The following is a 22,187-nucleotide window of genomic DNA, read 5'->3' as shown; positions in this document are numbered from 1 at the left end:
TGATCTCAGTCCTCAGTGTGTGGGCAAAGGTGATGGTGGTGGCATCTTGCCAGAAATGCTGAGAAACATCCCAGGGAGCAAGCAAGCCTTGGCAAAGTGGCAGGGTCCCCCGTGCAGGGCAGGACAGGCTCAGAGACAGCCTTTAATTAAGGCAGGTGAGGCTTTTCTGTGTTGCCAAAGCAACTCCTGAAGGGGCTACAAGAAAGCTGGGGAAGGACTTTTCATAAGGGCAACTAATGACAAAACAAGGGGAAATGGGTTTAAGCTGAAAGAGGGGAGGTTTAGATGAGATATTAGGAAGAAGCTCTTCACTGTGAGGGTGGTCAGACACTGGAACAGGTTGCCCAAGGAAGTTGTGGATGCCCCCTCCCTGGAAGTGTTGAAGTCCAGGCTGGATGAGGCTTTGAGCAACCTGGTCTAGTGGAAGGTGTCCCTGCTGCTGGCAGGGGGGTTGGAACTGGATGATCTTTAAGGTCCCTTCCAATCCAAACCATTCTATGATTCTATGAAATTAGAAATACAATTCCCCTTGGGTTTCCAAGGGAGTAGGGCCCTGTCTTTCCTTAGGCTCCTGTCACAAAAATGTCTGCTTGTGGGGTATCTTGGTTGAAGTCTAGGCTATGCTGTTACTTTAGAGATGAATACTGCTCTTCAACCAGGAGAGCATTCATGGTTACTGAGAAAAAAAGCAGTGTTCAACTTAATTAAATTGCATGCTACCGAATTTTAGGTTAGTGAGTGACATATTTCAAAATACTACAATCTTGCGGCGGTAATATTCTATTAGGTATTCAGTGTGAAATGTAATTATTTTAGATAAGAGCAATAATTGTAGCTGGTGGAGTCAGATTAAACGTTTCTCAAATAATTGTGATCCTTGTAGCTGATTTCAAATTTAGGCTTTACAAACCCGATATGCTTTTTGAAGTAGGTTCCTTTCCTGTAGTAATTCTCTCTGGAGAAACTCATATGAGATATAAGTGGTACCAATATAAATTAAACCTTCTTATATAGCCATGCATTCAGAACACTAACAACCAGGATCCCCAGTGTCACACTATAAACCCTACATGCTCGAGGCGTGGATGCTGCTGGGGGTGAGCACATGGATGCTCGGAGGCCTGAAAGGGACCTCCTCAATGCTTGTTCCAGAGCCCCACGGCAGCAGCTAGCCCTGCTCTCTGCCAGCAGCTCTGGGGCTGCAGCTGGAACAAAGCCACTGTCGGTATCCCTGGGGATCTCGTGGCCCTCCCCAGGCTCCCCTGGCCCCGTCACCCCATCTGCCCTGACGGGCTGGTCTCAGCCCCATGATGCAGAAACCACTAGTGTTATCTGACCTCTCCTGTGAAATGCTTTACAAATATGATCATATGCCTTTTACTGATGGACTGAAGGGTTGCCTACTCTTAGAACTCTCTTGTCATGCAAATACTTAGATTTTTGGCTTGGTTGGGTTTTTGGGGTTTTTTTTGTTTGGGGTTTTTTTTAATGGAAATTACCAGTATGTTGTTTGTTGGCTTTTCTAATGAGGAAAGGGCTCTACCTTGGTGTTAACTTTAGGATACTGCTGAGGGATATCAGTTTTACACTGTGGTGCTGAGGACTGTTAAGTATTGTGACTTTCAACTGTAAATAATGAGGCTCACAAGTGTAGGGCTTGCTGTACAAGAGGCATAAACTAGGAACAATGTCATTTCTGGCAACCAGGTTGCATCAATGTGAGTTGTAAGTGAAAACAACAGTGGATCTTCCATGTGTGATTCCATACTCATGACATCCTCTTTAGATTTCCAAACCCACTGAGCAAAATGAGGCTGCTCAGAAGAGAAGCCACTTCCTGATCTAAATCTGCCTCTCCTTCAGATCAAATCATTGTGGAGAAGCTGCAAAGAACATGCCTGTCTTCTGCAATGTATTTAATGGTCAGAAAACGGTCATAGTGAAATGCAATCAGTGCACACTGGCCTGTTTGCTGCCTCTGTGCAAGAAAGGAGCCCTTTTTGTGCAGCAGCATCCTTTGGATACCCGGCAGCCACAGACCTGCTTCCCCATTCAACATGCTTCAAAGGCACAGCCACTGCCGCTGGTAGGCAGCAGGCGCATGGCCCCGTGGCCAGCCCAGCAAGGCGTGCCTGTTGGCATAATCTTGAAAGCAAAAAGCAAAGCTGGGTCACTGTGCAAGCATCGCAAAGCTGTCAGCAGCTTCACAGTGAGCCCTAAGGCCTGCTGAAGGCACTGGAGGAAAGAAACCCTTTGTTTTTGGAGCATTGCATCACCAAAAGCTGAGCTGCACGCTGCCTGGCTGCCCTGCTGGGAGGCTCAACTAACAAGCAGGGAAACTGAGGCAGGAGACATTGGCCGATGTCCTACAGCACCCCAGGCTGTAAGTAATGAGGGTTTGCAACAGAAGGTTATTGATCACATCAAAGTGCTTACCAGTGCAGTTTGCTTCATCGGACCAGTCCCTGCAATCGTTATCACCATCACACATCCAGGAGAGACGTATGCACATCCCTGAGCTGCAGCTGAATTCATTGTTTCTACACTGGTGAGCCTCTGCAAATAAGCACATGCAGTTCAGATGCTGTCAGGGCCAGGGCAGAGGAGGAGGAAAGCTTCACATTGACCAAGGAGAAGAGGCTAATATCTGAGATGTGACAGCGTACGCAGCCCTGCCCGAGGTCAGCTTGTAATCTCTTCCAAACATTTGGCTTTGGGTCAGAGGAGAACCAAAGAAGCAGAGCAGGAGAGCTGGGTGATAATGGCATTGAAGTCTCCCTGCGGGACCACAGCAACGGGGGAGAACCAGCACACAGCCTCGCTCTCTTCTCCTGACCTTCACTTCCCAGAACACAGCAGATGATGGGAAGAGGTGGCTGGTAGCCAGGATAAGCAGGGGGACCTGGCAAAGCACTGCCTTGCTGTACAGCATCTCTGAGCAGCACCTTGCCCCAAAGCACTGCTGGGTTTTCTGCCCTTGCACAGGGACAGGGAAGGAGGTTTGAGCGATGGCACTCACCACAGTGACTTTCATCGCTGTTATCCCCGCAGTCATCCTCCAGGTCGCATTTGTAGGACAGCGGGATGCAGGTCCCCGAGCCCTGGCAGCGGAACTGGGTCTCAGCGTCGCATACAGTGGTGGCTAATGCAGCAGGGAGGGAGGGGAGGAGGAGGAGAAAGGAGGTTGAAGGGACGGTTAGAAAACTGTTTCTGCTGCCCAAGGGTGTGTACTCAGTGCAGGAAAGTGAAGGGAGAGGGACAGCATCGTGCGAGCTTTGCTCAATGCAGCCTGAGTTACTGTTATTGTATTTTAATGCCACTATCAGGCACTCTATGTAAAGCAGAGCAGAGGGAGGTTAGGTGTCTGTCTGGGGATCAGGACTGAAGCTCCTGCCACCATCATGTCCACTCGCAAGCCCAGGGGCATTGCCTCCCAGTCAGGGAGCATGAAAGCCAAGGCTGTATAGCTGCCTGCTCCCCAGAAAGGGGCCTTGAAACATGGGTAGTGAGATCAGACAGGGCAGCCAAAGGAGAAGAAAGTCCGCTGACTGGCTTCAGATGTCTACCAAAGGAGGAGATGAGTTGCACCCCCAGAGTGCCCCTTGCTCCCCATGACTATGGAGGGAGCATAGACTATCAGCTCAGGTGCAATACTGACACAGCAGACATCTAAATTTGGACAGGCGAATGCCACTGCAGGGCACTTACGGCAGTTCTTCTCATCGCTCATGTCCCCACAGTCATTATCGTTGTCACACTGCCAAATGCTGTTTATGCAGTTCCCATTGAAGCATCTGTACTGATTCGGCAGACACGTGTTTTCTGGTGCAAAAGGCAAAACAAAAACAAGCTGGCGTGAGGCATGACATTGTGCTTTCAGAAGACAGGCTGTACTCCTCCTTGCCCAAAGGGCAGAGGAAAGGTCACGCCAACCCCTCACAGTAGCAGAAACCTCCTCTCAACATAAAGCAGCAATAAGAACCGAGTGTGGCTTTACCTTCCTTTATGCAAGTGTTGTTCTTCATGCTGTAGCCGTGAGGACAGTCGCACTTCACGTCCCCCGTGGGCAGCACGGTGCTGGACACCCCCTCGGGGCACTTGCAGCTCCTGCCGTTGTTTGACTTGGGCAAGCAGAGCAGGCTGCAGGGCTTAGCGACGCAGGCGTTCTCCCCTGGCACAAGGTGGGGAGGAAGGGGACATTGTCAGGACAGAGAGCCGGAGATGCTGCAGGAAACCCTATTTCACCTGCCATCCCAGGCTTTGGGTTCAGACTCCCACTAGGAGCCAGCTCTGCAGTGCTGAGCACCAAGGCTGGCCTTAGAAATACATAGAGCCATCTGCTCTAGGGAGACGGAGGGTCTTAAAGGTCCTCCCAGTCTCTTGCAGGCTGCTGGCTGGCACAACCCTTTGATGGTCTTATACCTATCTAAAAAAGAAGGCAATCCCTTCAGTGCATTCATCATGCAGGGGCCACAGCTACCTTATCGCAGCCCAGATGGATCAGTAAGTGGAGGACAAAGTTGGTGCAGTTCTGAGACCCTGTATTTCTTGTGGACTATAGAGTATCTTGCATGGAAAGGCCATGGTCTGTAAACTGTAACTATGAGGTGCCACCACAGCTGAGTGGCCTCTGGGCTCTCTCCCTGATGGACAGTATTTCTCCTGGCAGCAGAAAAGCTAGGTGCACCGCTCACAAAACATGTTCTTTATAATGGTGCCTGAGCACTTCAAACCCTGCAGGAATGGGGATATATTTAGGCTCATGAAATGTGAGCCAGGATGGCTTGGTGGCCTTGAGGACCTGTGGAAACGGGGTATGACCACATTCCTAAATCACAGGAAAGTTCATCTGCACACTCACGCGACTACCTGTTGTCTTTCCTCTGTAAAAGATTTTCATATCCATGATCCCATTTAATCGGCCGACTAATATCTCCATTCTTGAGCCGCTGTTTTTGGACGCTCTGAAAATACTCAGTTGTGACCAGTCATTCCAGTAGATTTCATTCTGAAACACAGGCTTTGCTCTTAGCAGGAGCAGCACCGCTGCCGGGGCCAAGCTCATCAGCAGTTACCTGCACTAAGCCACCCAAACCGCCTGACCCGTCTGCCCAACCTGAGGGGCAGAAGAGGAGGAAGATCTGAGCTGGGATTTGAGCAGGAACAGAAGTAGCAGTCATAGCTGCTGAGTGGCAAACAGTCTGGGGAAGACAGTGCAGTGCAGCTGCTTGGGAAAGTTGCATGTCTCTTGGATGTTGGTCCTGCTTTCAATTGTATCTGCCTGCTCATTTCAGGGTGCGTGGGAACGTGCCAGGAGCAGAAATAGAGTATGTATCACACCCACTCCTACCATCTGAATCCAGTGTGCTCGATGCTCTGCCACTGCCCTCCCCATACATGCAACAACCTCCAAGCATGTATGCCATGGAAATACAAGCTGATGGGAAACAGGCTGCCGCATACATACCTTAAATACAGCAATAGCGTAGGGGTGAGGGAGGCTGTCCAGGATCACAGATCTCTGCAGCCCATTGAAATCAACTCTCTCGATCCTGTCCATGTAGGCTTCGGTCCAGTAGATCCACCGGTCATCCACAGAAATGCCATTTGGCCACCGCACACCCTCTGAAACGATGCACCCGGCCGATGACCCATCCATGTCACTTCTGTAAATGCCAGCTCTAGAGTCTCCCCAGTCTGTCCAGAACATCAACCTAACAACAGGCAGAGAGGTTACTCGAAATCGTAACAAAACAGCTCATCAAAAGGATACATGTTACGAAGCAGAGGTTTGAATGCTTTACATTCCACATCTCTTGCAAGACATGCCTTTGGAAAGGGAGCTCTTTGCAATTCTAATGAACGCCACCAGCAGATCTACAAGCAGCAGAGAGGCTTATTTAGCTGCAAGTTCTGTGTGCAGATGTAGGTTACTTTGCGGTGAATTGCTCTACTTTAGCGCATGTAGCTAAAGGCAGCTCAGGATTGTCATTGCTACGCTGGAGTCACAGCAGCAGCCATGGCAAAAACATACTCAGAAAGATGTAACTTGCATTTGTCTCTTGAATTTGAGCACGGCTCAGTTTCTCACACATCCCTGCAGCTTTCTCCACTGACCAGACCAGTTTTACTGGCAGGAAAAGTTATTTACTAGTAGACACGAACAGGTAGGAAAACAGCAGTTAAATTGAAAGAAAAAACAGTTTGTGAGCTCTGCTCCCAGGCGGCTGGGCCCACGATGGCAAGAGTGGGCTACACGGGGCAGGACTGTGAGCTGCACCCCTCTGTGCTGCCACAGAGCCCCCTTTGGGGCTGAGCCTCTCAAAGCTGTCGTGCAGCACTGTCCCTCATGTTCGCCTCTTAGGAGTGTAGTGACGTGGGGGGGCTGTACCTGCGCGGTTCTCTGGGCAATATCAAGGGACCCAACTACTTGTGATGCTTGCTTTCTTACCCGTCTCGGGGAACCAGAGCGAGGGCTCTGGGTCGTTCAAGTATTGAGGAATTGAGGACAGTGAGTCGCAGGTCTCCATCTGGATTGGCAACCTAGAATCGTAACCAAAAACGGAAAGGAGGTGTTTACTGCAGGCAATGCAGAGGGCAAATTGCACTGGTTAAAGCTGAGTGAAATCTGTGGCAGGTAACTGCTGTAAGGCAAGGGATAAAAGAGGATAGGTTGGTGTATTTATTGACAGTTCTGTGCGACTGAGCGAGCAGCCAGCTGCCGCAGAGCTCTGTCTGTACCCCGTTCTGGCTGTGCATACCGTGCAAGGATGTTGCTTGTTCCCCCCCCATTTCTGCTGTGCAATTCAGCCTCACAAACTGACCTTGGTTTAAGTACACAGGGCTGAATGTTATCGTACCGTGTTTGCATTTAGACCTAAAAGTGGTACACGGGATGAGGGTTAGTGTTTAGTAATGCCCCACCAGCAATGAGACTTGAGGGCAGCAGTCAAATTAGGGCCCAGCCACCTCAAAGATGCACTGACACAATGATAGTAAGGGAAGGGGCATAGCTGTACCTCAATTTTGGGAATCCCAGCATTGACCCAGTACAGCAACTGACTGAGAGGTTCAAAGGCCAAAGCTTCCACCGTTTCCAGCCCAGTGCTTATGATTATTTCTTGCCCAGAGCTGCCGTTGAGACAAAGACGCTGGGGAAAAAAAAAAAAAAAAAATCAGAATAAAAGATGAGAAACTTCCGCAGCCTCAAGGTGAGCACGGTCAGGAGTGCGAGGCACGCCATGAGACAGCTCAGAGGGGAGGAGTACCCAAGATAAACACTTGTATTTCAGGGTGTGTATGCAAACCCCTGCCTTCGGTGCAAGGAGGCTCACCTGTATGATGTCCAGAGTGACATCAGCCCAGTACAAGCAGTTGTGGTCGTAGTCAAAGTCCAGGGCGACCGCCCCTCGTAGCCCGGCCAGGGGCAGCTCCTCGCTGGGCTCACCTGTATGATGTCCAGAGTGACATCAGCCCAGTACAAGCAGTTGTGGTCGTAGTCAAAGTCCAGGGCGACCGCCCCTCGTAGCCCGGCCAGGGGCAGCTCCTCGCTGACGCCGGAGTCAGCTCCTCGCTGACGCCGGAGGCCAGGTCGTAGCGGTGGATGGAGTAGCGGGTGGCGTAGAGAATGAACTCGTTCTCCTCTGCAAGAACAGGGAGCGCCTTCTTTAGATGTCTCTGGCTGTTTTAAGCTACTCAAGGGGCAAAAAGAAAATAGCAAGTATTTTTTCTTACCCCTGACTGCATGTTTTAGCACCTCGGTGTAAGGGAGGCAAAGGCCCTTTGTCTCAGTGGGATTAGGTTAATGAGAATGCACTAATAGCCTTATGCTGGTCCTATGCACACTTGTGCCTGGGAACACACTGTGGCCGTTGTTTACTCCAGGGGCTGAAGGAGGAGGTGAGGACAGCAAAAACCATCGTGACCCTTTCCTTCCCACATTAGCATGCCACCAATTAGAAAAAGAATACTGATCTTCTGTTCCTTAAAAATCTCATAAAAAAAGGTGGGAGTGATGTAAATCTATGAGTCCCTAGGGGACACCGGCACCGCAATAAATATGCCAGAGCAGGTTTTGTTTCTAATTTGCGCAGAATCGAGCGTAATGGGATCCTGGTCTGGGACAAAGTCTCCCAGGCATTAGCATACTACCGGTAAAGTCCAATAATGCTATTAATGAGTAAAGCTAATGTCAGTAAGTAACTCTGGCTGTGCATCCCTAATGAGATTATACGGAGATACGAAACAGATACTGTACGTGAAAGTGTTACCATGGTGCGAGTCAACACGTATCTGAAGACGATCAGCAAATACTCTGGGAACATGGCACTTCAAAGCCCAGCCCGGTGGGGACTGCAGGTTTATTTTTCAATCAGCAGGGCCCTTCTCAGCATGACTAACACAGCTCTCCAAACAGCTCAAGAGGGCTTGGAGGGGTGAATAACGTGTCAGGCTCTGAACAAGGAGGAAAACTAAGCACGGCATTGGCATGAATCCCAGCAGAGGGAAGACATCCCCAGGCACCCGCCAGGCTGTTTTGCACCTGGAATACCTTCTGCACCCTGAAAAATCTTCAGCTGGTGCAAGGAAACCTCATGCTGGTGGGGCTGGCTGCTCTGCAGCCCTGTGCCACTGCTCAGCCACGGCCCCGGGCTCATCCTGCCCACAGCGTTGGCTCAGCCATCCCATCCCTTACGTGAGTCTCTTCCCTGTCTCTGGCTCACTCTCGAGCGGCTGTGCAGCGGCATGCTAATCACGCAGCTCGTGATGGCAGATTAAATTAAAGCCGTAATGAGCAGAATGCAAATGACTTTGTCAGTACAGGGGCCTGAGACCATTTCAGTGCCTCGTACGTTTGAGAGGAGAAAGTAATGATGGAGGTGAAGTCTGACAGGCATGGGTGTGAGGATTAAAGGGCAGCATCTGCCCTAGTCTGGCCCCAAAGAGCCACTGGTTCAGCTGCGTACAGTGGCCTGTCTCAGGGTGGTATCTTGCCAAGGGTTTCCCCAGGATGAGGATCTGTTTGGTCTGACTTCTGTCTTTCTGGTTGGGCTCAAGCCTGCTAGAATGAGGACGCGACAGAGTTAAGAAGGTTCATGCCCGCAGCCTGCTCTGAGGGTTTCAGCCTCCTGTGACTTCAGGAGCAGAGAGGGCTCTGCACCGCAGGCTGAAGCAGGTCCTGGACAGAACAGATGATGGATTTGTAACCAACTGAGGCGTTTCGGCTCCCATGTCAGAGGTTTTGTCTGAAAGGACCCTGGGAATTGTGCATGGTCCCTCAGGCACCAGCCAAAGGTTTTATGAATGAAGCCCTTGTGTCCAAAGCAATCCTGTATGTACTCACCAGCTAGCGGGCATGGTACCAGCTCCCCTTCGAGCCGCGACTCGATGTCTCCACCTGTACAAGTGTCCCCAGAAATCTTTCGGTAGCTGCAACACATACAACCAGGCAGATTATTTCATGGAAACTGTTAACATACCACCACGTGCAGCCAGAATAAGCAGCAGTGCTTAGTTGCAACATATGTCCAAACATGCAGTTTGTTTTCTGCCACTCATGGGGCATTTGTTGTGTGCTTTTTGTGGGGCTTTTTTGTTTGTGGTTTGGTTTTGTGGTTTGTTTTGTTTTTAATCACCAATAGCATAAATCCCAGCATTTGGAAAATCAGGTTCCCCTCCCAAGTACAACACTTACCCTCGAGTCTTCTTGTAAGTTGAGCCAACAGGGCAAGGGACTGGTGGGTCATATGGTTTCCCAGCAAATTCAGGGTCAGGGACGCAAAATTCTAACGATAAGTCGTCACTGAGTTTAAAGCCAAAATCACTGCAAGGAGAAGAAAGATGTAAGGAGGGAAGAGGGAGAAGGAAAAAATGCAGCCATGCTATACTATTACTTTGCTCTATTTTTGCATATAAGGTTTAAGAAACCAAAGTATCTCAAAAGTCCATTCATTTATTACTGTATTTAGCTGCATAAACAGCCAGACAGCTGTGTCTTCAGGATGTTTCAAGAATATTTTGTAAATAAGCCAGCCAGTGGCTGAGCAGACTAGAGTAGGTGAGGCAGCAAGGCACAGTGGAGTCAGAGTACCCTCAAAATCTGGCTACAAGCCCCAGTTTTCCTGTTAGCTGGCTCGTGTCACTGGTGTGTGTCTTGGCTTTTCCTGTCGGTAAAACGGGAGTTACAGTGCATCTGTTCTTGGGAAAAAGCTGTGGAAGAGGTTATGTCAGTCTGATTTTTCAGGGAGCCTAGGGCTGCAATTCTGAGGCAGGAATCGGATCCTACCAGCCCTATTCCCAGTCTGCTCATGATGAGTCAGACCCCTTTTCAGTCTCTGTCTTGGCATCGGACAGGCAGGTCTGGAGCCCTCTCCTTAACTGTGTGTGCTGGGTGCTCAAGCAGTCTGGCTGCGAGCTCTGCTGGAAGTCCAGTCCCTGAAAAGCAGTTCACTGACTAACCTGAAACCTTTGCATCTGATTGTCAGTGTGTTTCCTAGTCCTGAGAGCTGTGCAGTGTCAGCAATGTGCAAATTTCAAGTGAAGTGATACAGCAGGACCAGTTGCATCCCTGCAGCTAAAGGGTCACTAAGCGTTTTAGTGGAGGATCTCTATATGTGACAGAAAATTGTCTGCCATCATTGGAAAGAAGGTGATAGATTAACAATACCTTCCTCTTCAACAGAATATTTCAGAGGTTCCCAAAAGGCTCTAAAGGTATTAGTTAAGTCTCATGCCCTGTAATTAATGAAAGGATGTTTTCAGTCTATTTAGTTTCCTCTTTGCTGTAAAATCAAGCAGCGATACCAAGAGCCCAGTAAATTAGATGTTGGTTCACTTTGAGCGATTGGTCACAGATACTTACCTCAGCCTTACAATCCAAACTAAAAGAAATTAATTGATATTTACCATTCAAAGTCTTCCCTTGTACAAGAACAGTTGGAGACCATGACAGGCCTGTCAAAATCTTCCCCATTGAAACAGGTCGCATGAGGAGTCCTCCTTTTGAAAACAGTTTTATGCCCCAGTAAGCACTCATTGCCTCGCTCGTCGGAGGGTGACCACAGTTTGTAGTCGTTCTCTGTGCAAGGGACCCCTAAGAGAAGGGACAAGATTGGGATAAAGAAACACACAGTCCTTGTGGCACCCCAGACCAAGGGTTTAAAAGCAAGGGAGATGCATATATCCCTCAGTCACTGCTGTTGGTGTGTGCCTGGCAAGGATGTGCAAAGCAGGACACTGCACCACACTCCGGGGACCGGGGGAGGCAGAGAGCCTTGCTCTCACAGGAGGTGCAAAAGGGCTCCAGGCTCCACGCAGTCACCTCGTTAACCTCGGCTTCTTGCTGTGGCTAGTGGCATTGTGGCATCGACCCAGGATGCCCAGAGTGAGGGCAGGCATGCTGGCACCCAGCCATGTGCCACGATAACATCTGCTGCCCCTTCCTTCATGCCACCCTCCTCTGGCACAAAATGAGCAAGAGTGAGAGCCTACAGTGAGCACTTTTAGTGTCCAGGTGACATGAATGTGACAGAAACCTCACTGCTTTCATTTCATGCTTTCACCTCTCTCTTCCTTTTCTCCCCAAACTCTTGATGCACTTAGGCATTATTTGTATTAGATGATTTTATTAGAGGTAGAGGATTAGGGCAGAAATTATGTATCCCGATAAGAATTTCCTTTGTATTTATTTATTTCTGTTCAGAATGAGCAAAGAGATGTGGTGGCCAGTTCACAAAGTGAGCATATGAGTAATACAATACTAATTTGAAGGATTTGGTGATAATCCCTCTGATTGCAAGGCTCTAGCCCTGGCCCGAAAGAAAAGGCAAAGCTGAAAGTGTTTCAGCTCAGAGCATGCAGCGGCACTCGGTGACAGGAGGCAACAAGCAGCTGCGTCGTGGTGACACTGAATTTGTGATACCTCATTTAAATGAAGTTGTTCTGGTTACCAAACAGATCTGTTTCTAAGAAAATGTCAAGGGAATCGGTTATAAATTTTAGTCAAGCAAATTCCTCTGCTGAGTTTTCTTTGATTAAAATGCTGCCTTGCAATCAAAGCTGAAATGGGTTATAAAACATTCATAGGCACAAGTCTTCAGAAGGTTGTGTTTTTTTCCTTTCTTTTTCAACAAATCCCTCAGCGAGGAGGGAGGGAGTACAGGGAGAGTGCAGGGGACACCAGTGCCTTCAGCAGCCGTGTCCACGTGGACAAGAGACACGAGGGACAGGGCACTCGAACGCGGATGGTGGTACTGCAGCCGAGCGCAGCCCCTGCAGGCGATGCCCTCTACCCCTGGGCTCCCGTGGGACAGTCTAAGTAAAGACTAAGTTAACAGGACTTGAGGGCATCTCTCCGGGGTCTCTTTTGGAAAACAATACAGAGGGCAAGAGCAACAAAGGTTTTCTCCATGCCTGATTTGTATGTAGGTGTCCAACTTCCCCAGCTTGTCAGTGGGGTTCCAAGAGCCTTAGATAACTAAATAGTTTGGTTAATAGCCTTAGGTCTCTGGGTTGATTTGGGCTTCTGAAAACCTCTCCCATGTCTGCTCCTTACTGTCACCCCCCCAGAGAGGGTATGTCAAGATCTGACTTGCCATCCACAGGGTGCTCAGGGCAGGCTGTGTGGCGTGGGGACCGGCCAGTTCCAGGCAAGGGCTTATTGGCGTGCATAACCTGAAAAGCTGCAGGGTGGAGACAGGACAGCTCTTCTACTGGCATGACCAGTGTCAGTGACAGCTCTGACACCCATCCTCTTACCCAGCACGTCAGTGGTGTTGATCTGCAGTATCAGCCAGCTGTGGCCGTTCTCTTTGTATGAGCCGAAGATGGTGAATATGGTGCTCTTCTCCCCGGGCTCAGTAAGCAGGCCGTACACAAACACCGGCTTCTCGGAGAAAGTGAATGTTTTCCAGGTTTCCCCTTCATTTGTGCTGTACCTGGAGAAAGAGGATTGGGAGAGCTGCCAGGGGCAGGTCCTGCGCGCCGCAGGGCATTCTGCCGCAGGGCTTTCTCTCACACCCCCGGCCCCAGCCCCAGAGGCAGTCCCCCTGCCCTGCCACTTACTTGAGCTGGTCAGTTTCGGTGCCTTGTGCAATGGCCACAAGAATGCCACCGTGGTCACCCCAAGTGTAATAGTGGGGTCCAGACAGCGCCTGGAAGAGAAACAGTGTTGAGGGGTGCATCGGAGCTGTGCTGAATTAAGGGAAAAGCTTGGCTGGAAAGCATGGTTTGTCAGAAATGCTGCCTGACCCATGCTAACGTTTCAGGTCGCCTGGGCTGAGCCAAGTATCTGGAAGCACCAGAGATTCAAGTGTTTATGGACCAACATCTGTAGACAAGAGCAGACAGCCCAATTTCCCTAAATGTAAAGCTGTGTTTAAGAGCAGCACTACGCCCTGGACTCTGCTCCTCCTGCGCTGTGCACAGGGACAGAATCAATGGACAAAGTGCCATTACAGAAAGCTGGAGTCAGTGGCTCCCCCTTTCAGTCTGCAGGTCTTTGTCATGCTTATGAGGCTTTCCTGATGCTTGGCAGGGACTCAGCACCTTCCCAGGACTGCAGATAAGTTTTGTGGTTTGGGCTGTAAGGTTTTGTGAATGCTCAAAGAGAAGTGGGGCTGTGGCGTGCAAAAAAACCCAAAACCTCAGAGACAGTTCCTAAATCTATCCCAAAGAAAGAAACTTATTGTATTTCAGTCATCTCCAGCTCGATCGAGTGACCACCAACACAAAATCACCTTTGCTTTCCTAGCCAGGGAGCCCAGAGCACAGCTCAGGATGAAAACAGAGAGCATGTACATGCCTGACTGCTCGCAGTATGTGCTAATGCACACAGGGACATTCCTGTGCAGGGCACCGAATGCACCGTGCCTTTCTTATCTGAGCTGTGAGACTGTGCTGATGATCTGGAGAGCAATGAGCCTTCCAGCCTGCTGCTTGCCAAAGCTGAGGAAGGAGTTGTGTTACTCTCCTCAGCTGAGGAACCGCAGTGCTGGGTCATTCCGCACCTCCACTCACGATACAAAGGGCCCGAGTTAAGTCAGGAACTCGGCATTGTTAGCTGCGGGTGAACGCTTCCTCGGCATGTTTTAATTGCAGCTCAGCACAAGCCTGCCTGCGAGCCAGGGGAGGTTGGCACCTGAAAGTCTCGGCTTTTAGATGCCCTTCCCAGCAGTGAGTGCTCCTGTCTTGGTGCAAGGCAAGAAACGGCGTGTCCCCACAGCCGCTCCCCAGCAGAACTTCGGAGGCGCCCGCTCTCAGCTGGGGCCAGCCTCTGAACCAGGGTCGGCTTTGGCAACAGCCAGACCTGTGGCGTGTCCCCACCGCTGCTGCAGCTGCCCAGACATTAACCCAGACCGCGCAGCACTTAGGGAGGAAAAGGAGGCTGCTTAATTCACGGGATTAAATAGCTTGCAGATGTTGAAATACCATATTACACTGTCTGCAGAATGTACAGGCAGACCACAAATACTGCCACAGACCAGAACACCCACTTAGTAAACAGCATCAAACTGCCTGTAAACGGAGCGTGACGTCCTATTTCTCTGGAAGATGCCAGAGCCTCTCCAGGCTCTCTCACATACAAAGTTCTGGCTGTCAGTCCTGTCTAAAAGGGGTCAGACGACCCTTGCTCAGGGCAAGTCCTGACAGTTGAAAAGAAGCAATGGAGGAGGGAGCTCTTCTGCGTTTGAACCCATCACATTCACTAAGAGGACCAAGAGGTTCACCTCCATGCCAACCTGGACCTTCATCTACAGACCTTTTTGCCTCCCTCTCAGGGGACATTCAGCACCTTGCAGCTACAGCTCTTGGATGCGTACGTGGAGGTTGCTTTTAATGCCCAAGAGCTGCACATTGCTTATCTATATTGCTGACAACATCCTACCTGCTGCATCACCACCTTGGCTGGGCTGGCAAGGAAAAGAGCAGCCTTACCTCTCTCCACCTTGCCCCGGCACTGCTCGAGACATAGACGTTGGTTTTCCTTGCCATGTTCTTGCCAATGGAGCCTAGGAGAATGGGAGAAATCATTCTTCTTGAGAAATGCAAAGCAATTGCTTAAAATGAAGCCAGACTAACCTATTTTTATCTGTGAGCAAAATGACAATGATTGAGGAGCTGATTTTTCACAGTATAAACTCATCCCTTCAAAAGCAAATATTTAAAAAACTATTATGAGTTTTAAAAGCAGCTTGGGAAAAACCTATGGCTATAAAAATGATCAAACAAAACGTGTAAGTTTTTTCTTTCGTAAAAGGGTGAGACAAACAGGAATGTCTGTATGTCCAAGAAACGTGGATAGTGGCAGGGAAGAGGATTAGAGCAAAGCAGGCAAGGTTTCTCACGTCACCGTGCTGCAGTAAAATGTACACGCTGTAATTACCGTGCAGGGACTGCAGCAGAGAAAGGACAGCAAAATGCTCAATTTAATTGCATTTGTGCAACCTGCATATTCAAACTATACACTGCCAAGTGCTTTGTGTCCTGATAACACGCCCCAAGCCCCCGTGCATCTGTGGGAAGGAAAGCTGGTACCGGTGGCAATGATCAGTCCCGGCGCCGACTCTTTGGAGAGAATGGGCATCCTACGCAGCTGGAAATTAAGCAGCTGGCTCAGGCGCTGGGCCAGGTGGAGAGAGCAGCCCTGAGAAAACTGGAGAAGCAAAATGCAGCAGCATTAACCCTCCATGTTGAGCTCGTCCATGCGCTCATCCCACCTAGTCTGGCCCTTTCCACTTGGAAAGGCGAGGAGGGACTCCCTCATGGCAGGATTGCCATTACAGTCTCTTTTGTGGGGGTCTTCTCCCCCACTCAGTCACCCACTCCCTCTCACCCCATGCTACCTCACAGTCTATCTGCTCCCCGTAGTGCGTCTGTGCCGGGGGCTGCAGCAGCTCCCAGGTGCCCCCCTTGTCAAAGGTGATGACGGAGCGCATGTTCTCCTCGCTGAAGGAGCCGTTGATCAGGGTGGCGATGTAGACGCCCCGCACGCCTTCGACGCGATGGAAGTCCGCAAAGGGCTCGTTGGCAAAATACCTGTGAGGAGAGCGGGAGCAGTGAATCACAGGCTTGCTGGGTCTGGGGAATGGAGGGACTGTCAAGCCCGGGGATCGGGGTAATGCTTTGATCAAACACAGCCAAAAACTACAAAGTCTTTGGCTGATGTTCTCATTTCCTGCAGTCGATTAGGTGTGTCCCACATTACCTGACCAAGGTGTCACTTCCAGCTCCTCCAGGGCTGTAGTAGAGCACGTTTTCTAAAGACAGGGAGAACTTCAGGCCTTCTGCCTCCGAGATGTAGAGGTTGGTACGGTTGTTATCGTGGCTGACGCATACAAACACTTGATCCTCTGAGGCATCAGCAATGTAATATTCCTTTGGGATGTAAATGACAGGTGAGCAGACTTCGTACGTGTGCACATACAAGCAGGGTTTATGTACAGGCTGGTTTAATGTTTCCTTTTAGCTAGCTGGAAGTTATTTTTCACTTCATGTTTTTTCCACTTGGCAAGTATCTTCCCTTACCTGTTTCTTTTGTGTTTCTTTTCCAGTGATCACCAACCTCCACCCTCTGTGTCGCAGAACCCATTGGTAAAGCCCCCCAGAAGCTGTGCTGGGTGCCAAGCCCCATCGATGCCAGATCTCCCTCTGCCTGCCCCCTCGCCCCGAGGACAGGGCTGTCTGGTAGCCAGGAGTGCACCCCGTTACTCTGCTAAACGCTGAGCGTACTTCTCGTGCTCTCCTACATCCCAGCCAGCCTGCAGACACCACAGCACGTCTGGTTTGTGGATCATGGACTCTTTGCAAACCCTGGCTGTCCCCCTGCGCTTCCCCTGCCTGCAGAGAAGACGGATGCTCCAGGCCATGCCGGTGGAGCCAGCTTGTGCTTGGAGCCCTAGCACCCCACACCACGGGAAGAGGTAAGATCCTCAAAAGCAGAGCCAAAGCTCTGAGCACTGAGATCAGCCCCTTTCTGGGTATCTGGGCTTTGTTGCCAGCCTCCATCAGCAGTGCTAGAGGAAGTTGGTGACTGCCACTTTCCAGACAGCCTCACACCTAGGACAGTAGTGGCCCTGCACAACAGTGCTCTGGGTACTCCAGTTTTTTTCCAGAAGCACAAATTGCTAGAGGAAAGTACCATTGTGTAAACTGCCAAATCATCCTAACGTGAGCTCTTGCTCAGCCAAACTCCCCCTGAGCAGGGTCACACGAGGTCCCTTCCCTTCTCCAACTCCTGCAGTGTCTGCTGCAACGCAGAGAACTGCTGTTGGCATCTGAGGGTGTCCTTGCCAAAGGAGGGAGAGAGGAGTTCTTCATGGAAATCACCACTTACCTTAATTGGATGCTTGGTTACAAACTGTGCCACACGCATTGGCTTGCGGTTGAAGGAAACCCAGAGCTGGACCGAGGGCGGCTGCGAGCTGCCTAGCAAATGCTGCGGCAGAGCAGAGGGACGTGTTAGGAATAACTCTCACCCCTGAAATCACTCTCGCTTGCCACAGCGGCCAAAAGGCAGACTGGGGCAAACCCACAGATGGCACACCTGGGACCATACCCTCCCTGCACGTGGGCAAAGAGCAGCAGCTGCCTGGGACTGACGGTGGGGAGCAGCACTCCCTGCTCACGGTTTACATTGCCTCAGCCAGCGCTCAGCAAGGAGAGAACCTGCCCTTCCTGGCTGGTGGAGTGGAGGTAAGGAGGTTGGCTTTAATTCCTCCTCTTTCTGCCGAGCAGTCTGTCCTTTCCTTCCTATTTTTAACAGTTTGCACAAAATGAAAGGTACCAGCGTGAAGGCAAAAAAAGTAAAAAACTAGGGGTAACCTATTTCATACGGGATTCCAATGGTAAGAACCTAAACCCAGATTTAGGCTCCAAAAATAAGCGGCCTGATTTTCCCAGGCTCTATATCGCTAAGCAACCGTGCCTCCCACAGAAAGGAGCAGAAGTCCAAGTCCTGGGTGCCTCTGCAACCCGGCCTGTCTTCAACCCTGTGCCGCTCCTGCTGCAGCCAAGGTTTGATGCAAGTGCCCGATTCCAGACCTGGGGATATAATTTCCATATGAGAGTTTTAGAGCCATTAAGAGAGCCTTCCTTCCAGCCTCTGTATTTCACACCGGTCTTTGCTTTGGCACGGAATACAGGCGATTTTAATGTTGTTTAGTGTAACACCGGTCATTAGAGCTGTAGGAGAAAGTGTGACAGTCGCCCCTGTGACCCCTGAGCCCTCCAGGAGCAGAAACAACTCCAAAAAACCCTCAATTTGAGTTCATGCTTTGAAAGGTCCCAAGTCAAACCAGCCCCATGCTTTAAGGGTGCTGTGTCCCCTGAGCCTGTTGGCTTCTTGGCAAAGATACAGCCCATTCCCCATGTTCCACTTAGCACCACCAGCCAGCCTAGATACAATCTTTTGCAACCTACAACAGGTTTCAGATCAGGCATAGCGCCAAGGGGATGGGCCCTAAGAGCTGCAGGCTGTACTACCTGCAGGAGAGACTTCTGAGAAACGGAAAGTGTTCTGCAAACACATTCCCTGCCAGCATCAGACACCACAGCAGCCACTCAGGTGGCCAGAGGTGACATGCTTGCCGTTTAACTGCCTAGGAAAGCTGACATGGTTTTGCAAGGAGTCACCCCTAAATGGCAAAGGCTGCTCATTAAAAAGACTCGATGGCAACAGTAGGGCAGGAAAGCAATGCTAGCATCTTCTAAAAAGAAAAGTGCTCCTTAAAATCTAGAAGGAACAGGATTGTACCCCTCAGGTGTCACGTCTCTGATTGTCTAGAAAGGACTTGCCCTTAGAGAAAGCACAGATGCTTTTTCAGCTTTGTCTGAAACTGGCCAACAGCTGCAAAAAGCATAGGGAGGCCCTGTCTGCAGAGGGACCAAAAGACTGATTTCACTCACACACATTCTCTTCTCTTAGGAAAGCAAACTGAAATCCCAGCTTGCTTTCTAGACAGGAGCACATTAGACCACTTGGACCTAGTCCGTGCTTGATGGTGATTCTGTCTGACAAGCGGCCTCCTAACCACGGAGGTGCTGAGCCACATCTCCCCTTCCCCCGCCACCCCTGCCTCGCTGTCCTTCTCAGGCATCTTGTGTTTTTTCCCAGGTCCCAGCACTTCCCAGGCTGACCCACTTCTGCTCAGCCTGCCAAAGGCAGGGATACGGAAACGCTGCCGGGAGAGCGGTATCGGGAAGTGTTGCTTTGTCCGCGGCGGCGCGAGGCGAAGCGGGGACGGTGGCCGTGGGCAGCCTGAGAGACACCTCGGTGACAAGCTAAATGTGAGGTCCAAAGGCCACGAGGTACAGCAGCGAGTAGCATGGTCGCTAGCAAACACTCCTGCCGCGCTTTAGACACGAGTCCCAGCTGAAAACAGAGCTGCTGGCCACTGAGGCCGTGGTGGTACCGGACCAACGCATCGGCCGCCACCCTCGGCAGCGAATTGCTCGTGTGATACTTACCACAGACTTTGTCGCAAACATGTATTTGTCCCTGAGCTGGAAGTCTTCAACGTCTTCCAGGATTATTTCTTTATTTTCTCGGCTTTGAAAGAAATCGGTGCTGCGAATAACAGTCGAGGCCCCAGAAGGCTCGTGCCGCTCGACATACACTGTATTTGGCTTATCGTAGGGCTCGACTCCCCTGAAAAGAACAGAAGAGGGGGTGGTGGTGGTATCTCTGCACTTACAGGGCAATGCAGAAGGCAGCAGGTGCCAAGGAGCAGGAGGCCTTTCAAGAGATGCGGTGGGCGGGCAAGAACCAGGGGGAATGCAGAGCACCCCCAGGTGTGTGTGTTGGTGGCTGTCTCTTGTCACCCTGTGTGCCACATCCCCGTGGTGCGGGGTCTCTGCTGGGCGAGTGGAACAGGGAGCTGGGTCTGGAGCACGCTTTGGTGCCAAGGTCCTTGGTTTGTGCAGGGTAGCAAATGAGGCAAAAGGCAAGGAGCGAGAGAAGAAAGGAGCTGGGCGTAACACACCGGTGTGATACGTACCAAGAAAAAGACTTCACGTGTTCCTGAATCATTATCCAGGTTTGGCCAAAATCATCCGATTTCCAGAGCTGCAACGACACAGGTGAGTGATGCCAATGGGACTGGGCAACCAAGCAGACCCTGTTCTTTAAGAGACCCAACCTCAGGCAGCAAAGGCAGGATGGTCACACATTCATCACAGAAACATGAACTACTTTGATGACTTCTCTTTATGTGGCAGCTGCCTGGAGAAACAGAAGTCTTTCTAGCTGTAGGAGAATAACCCAAACGGGAAAAATCTGTCCTTTAATATTCTACCAGACAGAAGGATTTCCTACTGTCTGTGGATCCACCTGGTTTTATAGTAACTCATAAATTCAAACAAATTGTTATAATGTACTCGTGGAGTGCGATAGCAAGGGTAAATATCTGTGCAGAGCCGTCTCTCCCTCAGAGGCCATTCCCAACCCCAAGCACAGTGACAGGCTGTTGTTGCAGTTCTGCAGGCATCGGTAAGGCAAAGGTCACGAGGAGAGATAGTATCTTTCATTTTGCCAACAAAAGCAGCAGCCTTAAACACGCCAGCCCGCAGGTACATCGGCCCCTCTGTGGATCTCAAAGGTCCCATGTTCCTGAAACCTGCCTGTTTCTTTCCAAGCACTGTGGTGGCACCCAAGCTGCAATTTCTGCCTCTTTCCTGCAGGTACATGGATAGGGCCAGCCAGACTCCAGCCTCACCAGTAAGTCCAGCAGCCTGCCCAGGAAAGGTACAACTCCTGGCCAGCTCCATGCCCCCGGGAAGGCATCAGCAGCACCCAGCAAACACCTTGCTACGACCAGGCTGAAAACACCACCAACTCTGCACATACCCTGCTTGACTATCCCCGTTCACATATTGAGGGACAGCTGTTTCATCTCCAGGTTTTGCGTACGCTGCCTTTGTGTACATCTGAAGGTACTGTAATTATTTACAATCTTTATCTATTAGCTCCAGGGGGGAGGGAAAAAAAAGTGTTTGTTTTCAAGAAGCAATCTGTTATCCAAGCCCCAAAGCCAAACCACACGCCTGCATGAAGTACTGCAGAGGCCAGTTGTGCCTCAGCTGCCGGCGCTCCGCGGCGAGTTATGACTGCAATAGTCGGGGAGATCGATACGGTCAGGAGCGGCAGGGAGAAAGGACCAGCATCAATGAAAGGAAAGGGAAGGAAACATGTAAGGCAGCTATCCTGCAGGTACTATATCCTCATTGCTCCATAGGTCAGAAACCAGACTGACTTGTAGGGAAGGGAACATCCTGGGCAATTTGGGCAGCTCTGCACGCAGCCATCTGAGTGCAGATGCCCCGGACAGTCAAAGCACTAAACCCAGGTGGTGCTGGCAGGAGGCAGGGTGGCTCCTGGCATGCCATAAGAGCTGTGGGGCACCTGGGGGAAATGTCATAGCAGGTTAGACAGAGGCAGGACCCAAACCACCACACCCTCCCATCTAAGCAGAAGCGCTCACCTGTTTTTTAGGATGAGATCTGTCGAAGCCCAAGAGGAGGTTGGGGTTTCTGCCGTGCAGGAGGAGATCTGCTGCTCTGAAGGGAATTGAGAAGCCCTGAATATTGTTGCAGAAGTCGGTGGTGATCCAGAGGTACGGGACGAAGGCGTCCACGAAGATATACTGGGGACCGACAAGGAAGAAGGAAAGCAGGCAATCAGCCTCCGGGAGGTCAGAGCAGAGCTCAGGCTAGCTGTAAGAAAGGCAGGTGTCCCCGGGGAGCCTTTGGGAGGGCAAACTCTGGAGGAGAGGACTTTGCCTGCCCCAGCCACCCCTTCTCCTACCACGCTCCAATGCTCCTGAGCAGCACAGAGCCATGCAGAAGGTCAGGCAGCATCCCTAGCGTGTCCCTTCTCTGTCCCAGGTCCCTTCAGGGTGGCCTGAGTGGGGTCTCCTGGGAAGTGAGAGGACTGTGCAAAAGCCATCTTCAGTCCTTGCCTGTGGGAGGGGCTGTCCCTCCCCACTGGCGCAGTAGAAAGGTCCCCATCAGCACTTGCCTTGTGCAAAGGCAGGTTTTTAGCATGACCCATGGCTGGGGGTCGGGGTGGCCACATGACCAGGTTCCCCGGCACAGGGGCCGTGCTGTGTTCACGCTGTCAACAGCGATGAAGTGGCGCTGCCCCGCGTACCAGCCCCACCACGGCCGGCTGCCGCATCCTCACCCTCTTGTTG

General features: G+C 50.9%; 1 protein-coding gene across 1 annotated transcript in view; it reads right to left on the bottom strand.

The window, feature by feature from the left end:
- Window positions 1–22,187, bottom strand: part of SORL1 (sortilin related receptor 1) — a 38,436-nt gene that overhangs the window by 15,708 nt on the left and 541 nt on the right. The window contains exons 3-25 of the mRNA XM_029085534.1: window positions 21,477–21,677; window positions 19,995–20,062; window positions 19,465–19,645; window positions 17,333–17,434; window positions 16,205–16,374; window positions 15,843–16,035; window positions 15,535–15,652; window positions 14,935–15,008; window positions 13,063–13,151; window positions 12,757–12,935; window positions 10,906–11,092; window positions 9,695–9,823; window positions 9,344–9,429; window positions 7,579–7,643; window positions 7,335–7,442; window positions 7,020–7,151; window positions 6,452–6,543; window positions 5,468–5,714; window positions 4,870–5,008; window positions 3,998–4,171; window positions 3,709–3,822; window positions 3,020–3,142; window positions 2,437–2,556 (exon numbers count right to left, since the gene is read on the bottom strand). Coding sequence (XP_028941367.1) covers window positions 2,437–2,556; window positions 3,020–3,142; window positions 3,709–3,822; window positions 3,998–4,171; window positions 4,870–5,008; window positions 5,468–5,714; window positions 6,452–6,543; window positions 7,020–7,151; window positions 7,335–7,442; window positions 7,579–7,643; window positions 9,344–9,429; window positions 9,695–9,823; window positions 10,906–11,092; window positions 12,757–12,935; window positions 13,063–13,151; window positions 14,935–15,008; window positions 15,535–15,652; window positions 15,843–16,035; window positions 16,205–16,374; window positions 17,333–17,434; window positions 19,465–19,645; window positions 19,995–20,062; window positions 21,477–21,677 — 3,091 coding nt within the window. The remainder of the gene's footprint in view (window positions 1–2,436; window positions 2,557–3,019; window positions 3,143–3,708; window positions 3,823–3,997; window positions 4,172–4,869; window positions 5,009–5,467; window positions 5,715–6,451; window positions 6,544–7,019; window positions 7,152–7,334; window positions 7,443–7,578; window positions 7,644–9,343; window positions 9,430–9,694; window positions 9,824–10,905; window positions 11,093–12,756; window positions 12,936–13,062; window positions 13,152–14,934; window positions 15,009–15,534; window positions 15,653–15,842; window positions 16,036–16,204; window positions 16,375–17,332; window positions 17,435–19,464; window positions 19,646–19,994; window positions 20,063–21,476; window positions 21,678–22,187) is intronic.

The sequence above is a fragment of the Antrostomus carolinensis genome, unplaced genomic scaffold (assembly GCF_000700745.2).
Source record: "Antrostomus carolinensis isolate BGI_N321 unplaced genomic scaffold, ASM70074v2 scaffold13506, whole genome shotgun sequence".
In the NCBI taxonomy this organism is placed as follows: Eukaryota; Metazoa; Chordata; class Aves; order Caprimulgiformes; family Caprimulgidae; genus Antrostomus; species Antrostomus carolinensis.
The sequence above is the reverse complement of the archived record's forward strand: the minus strand, read 5'-3'. Positions and strand labels throughout refer to the sequence as shown.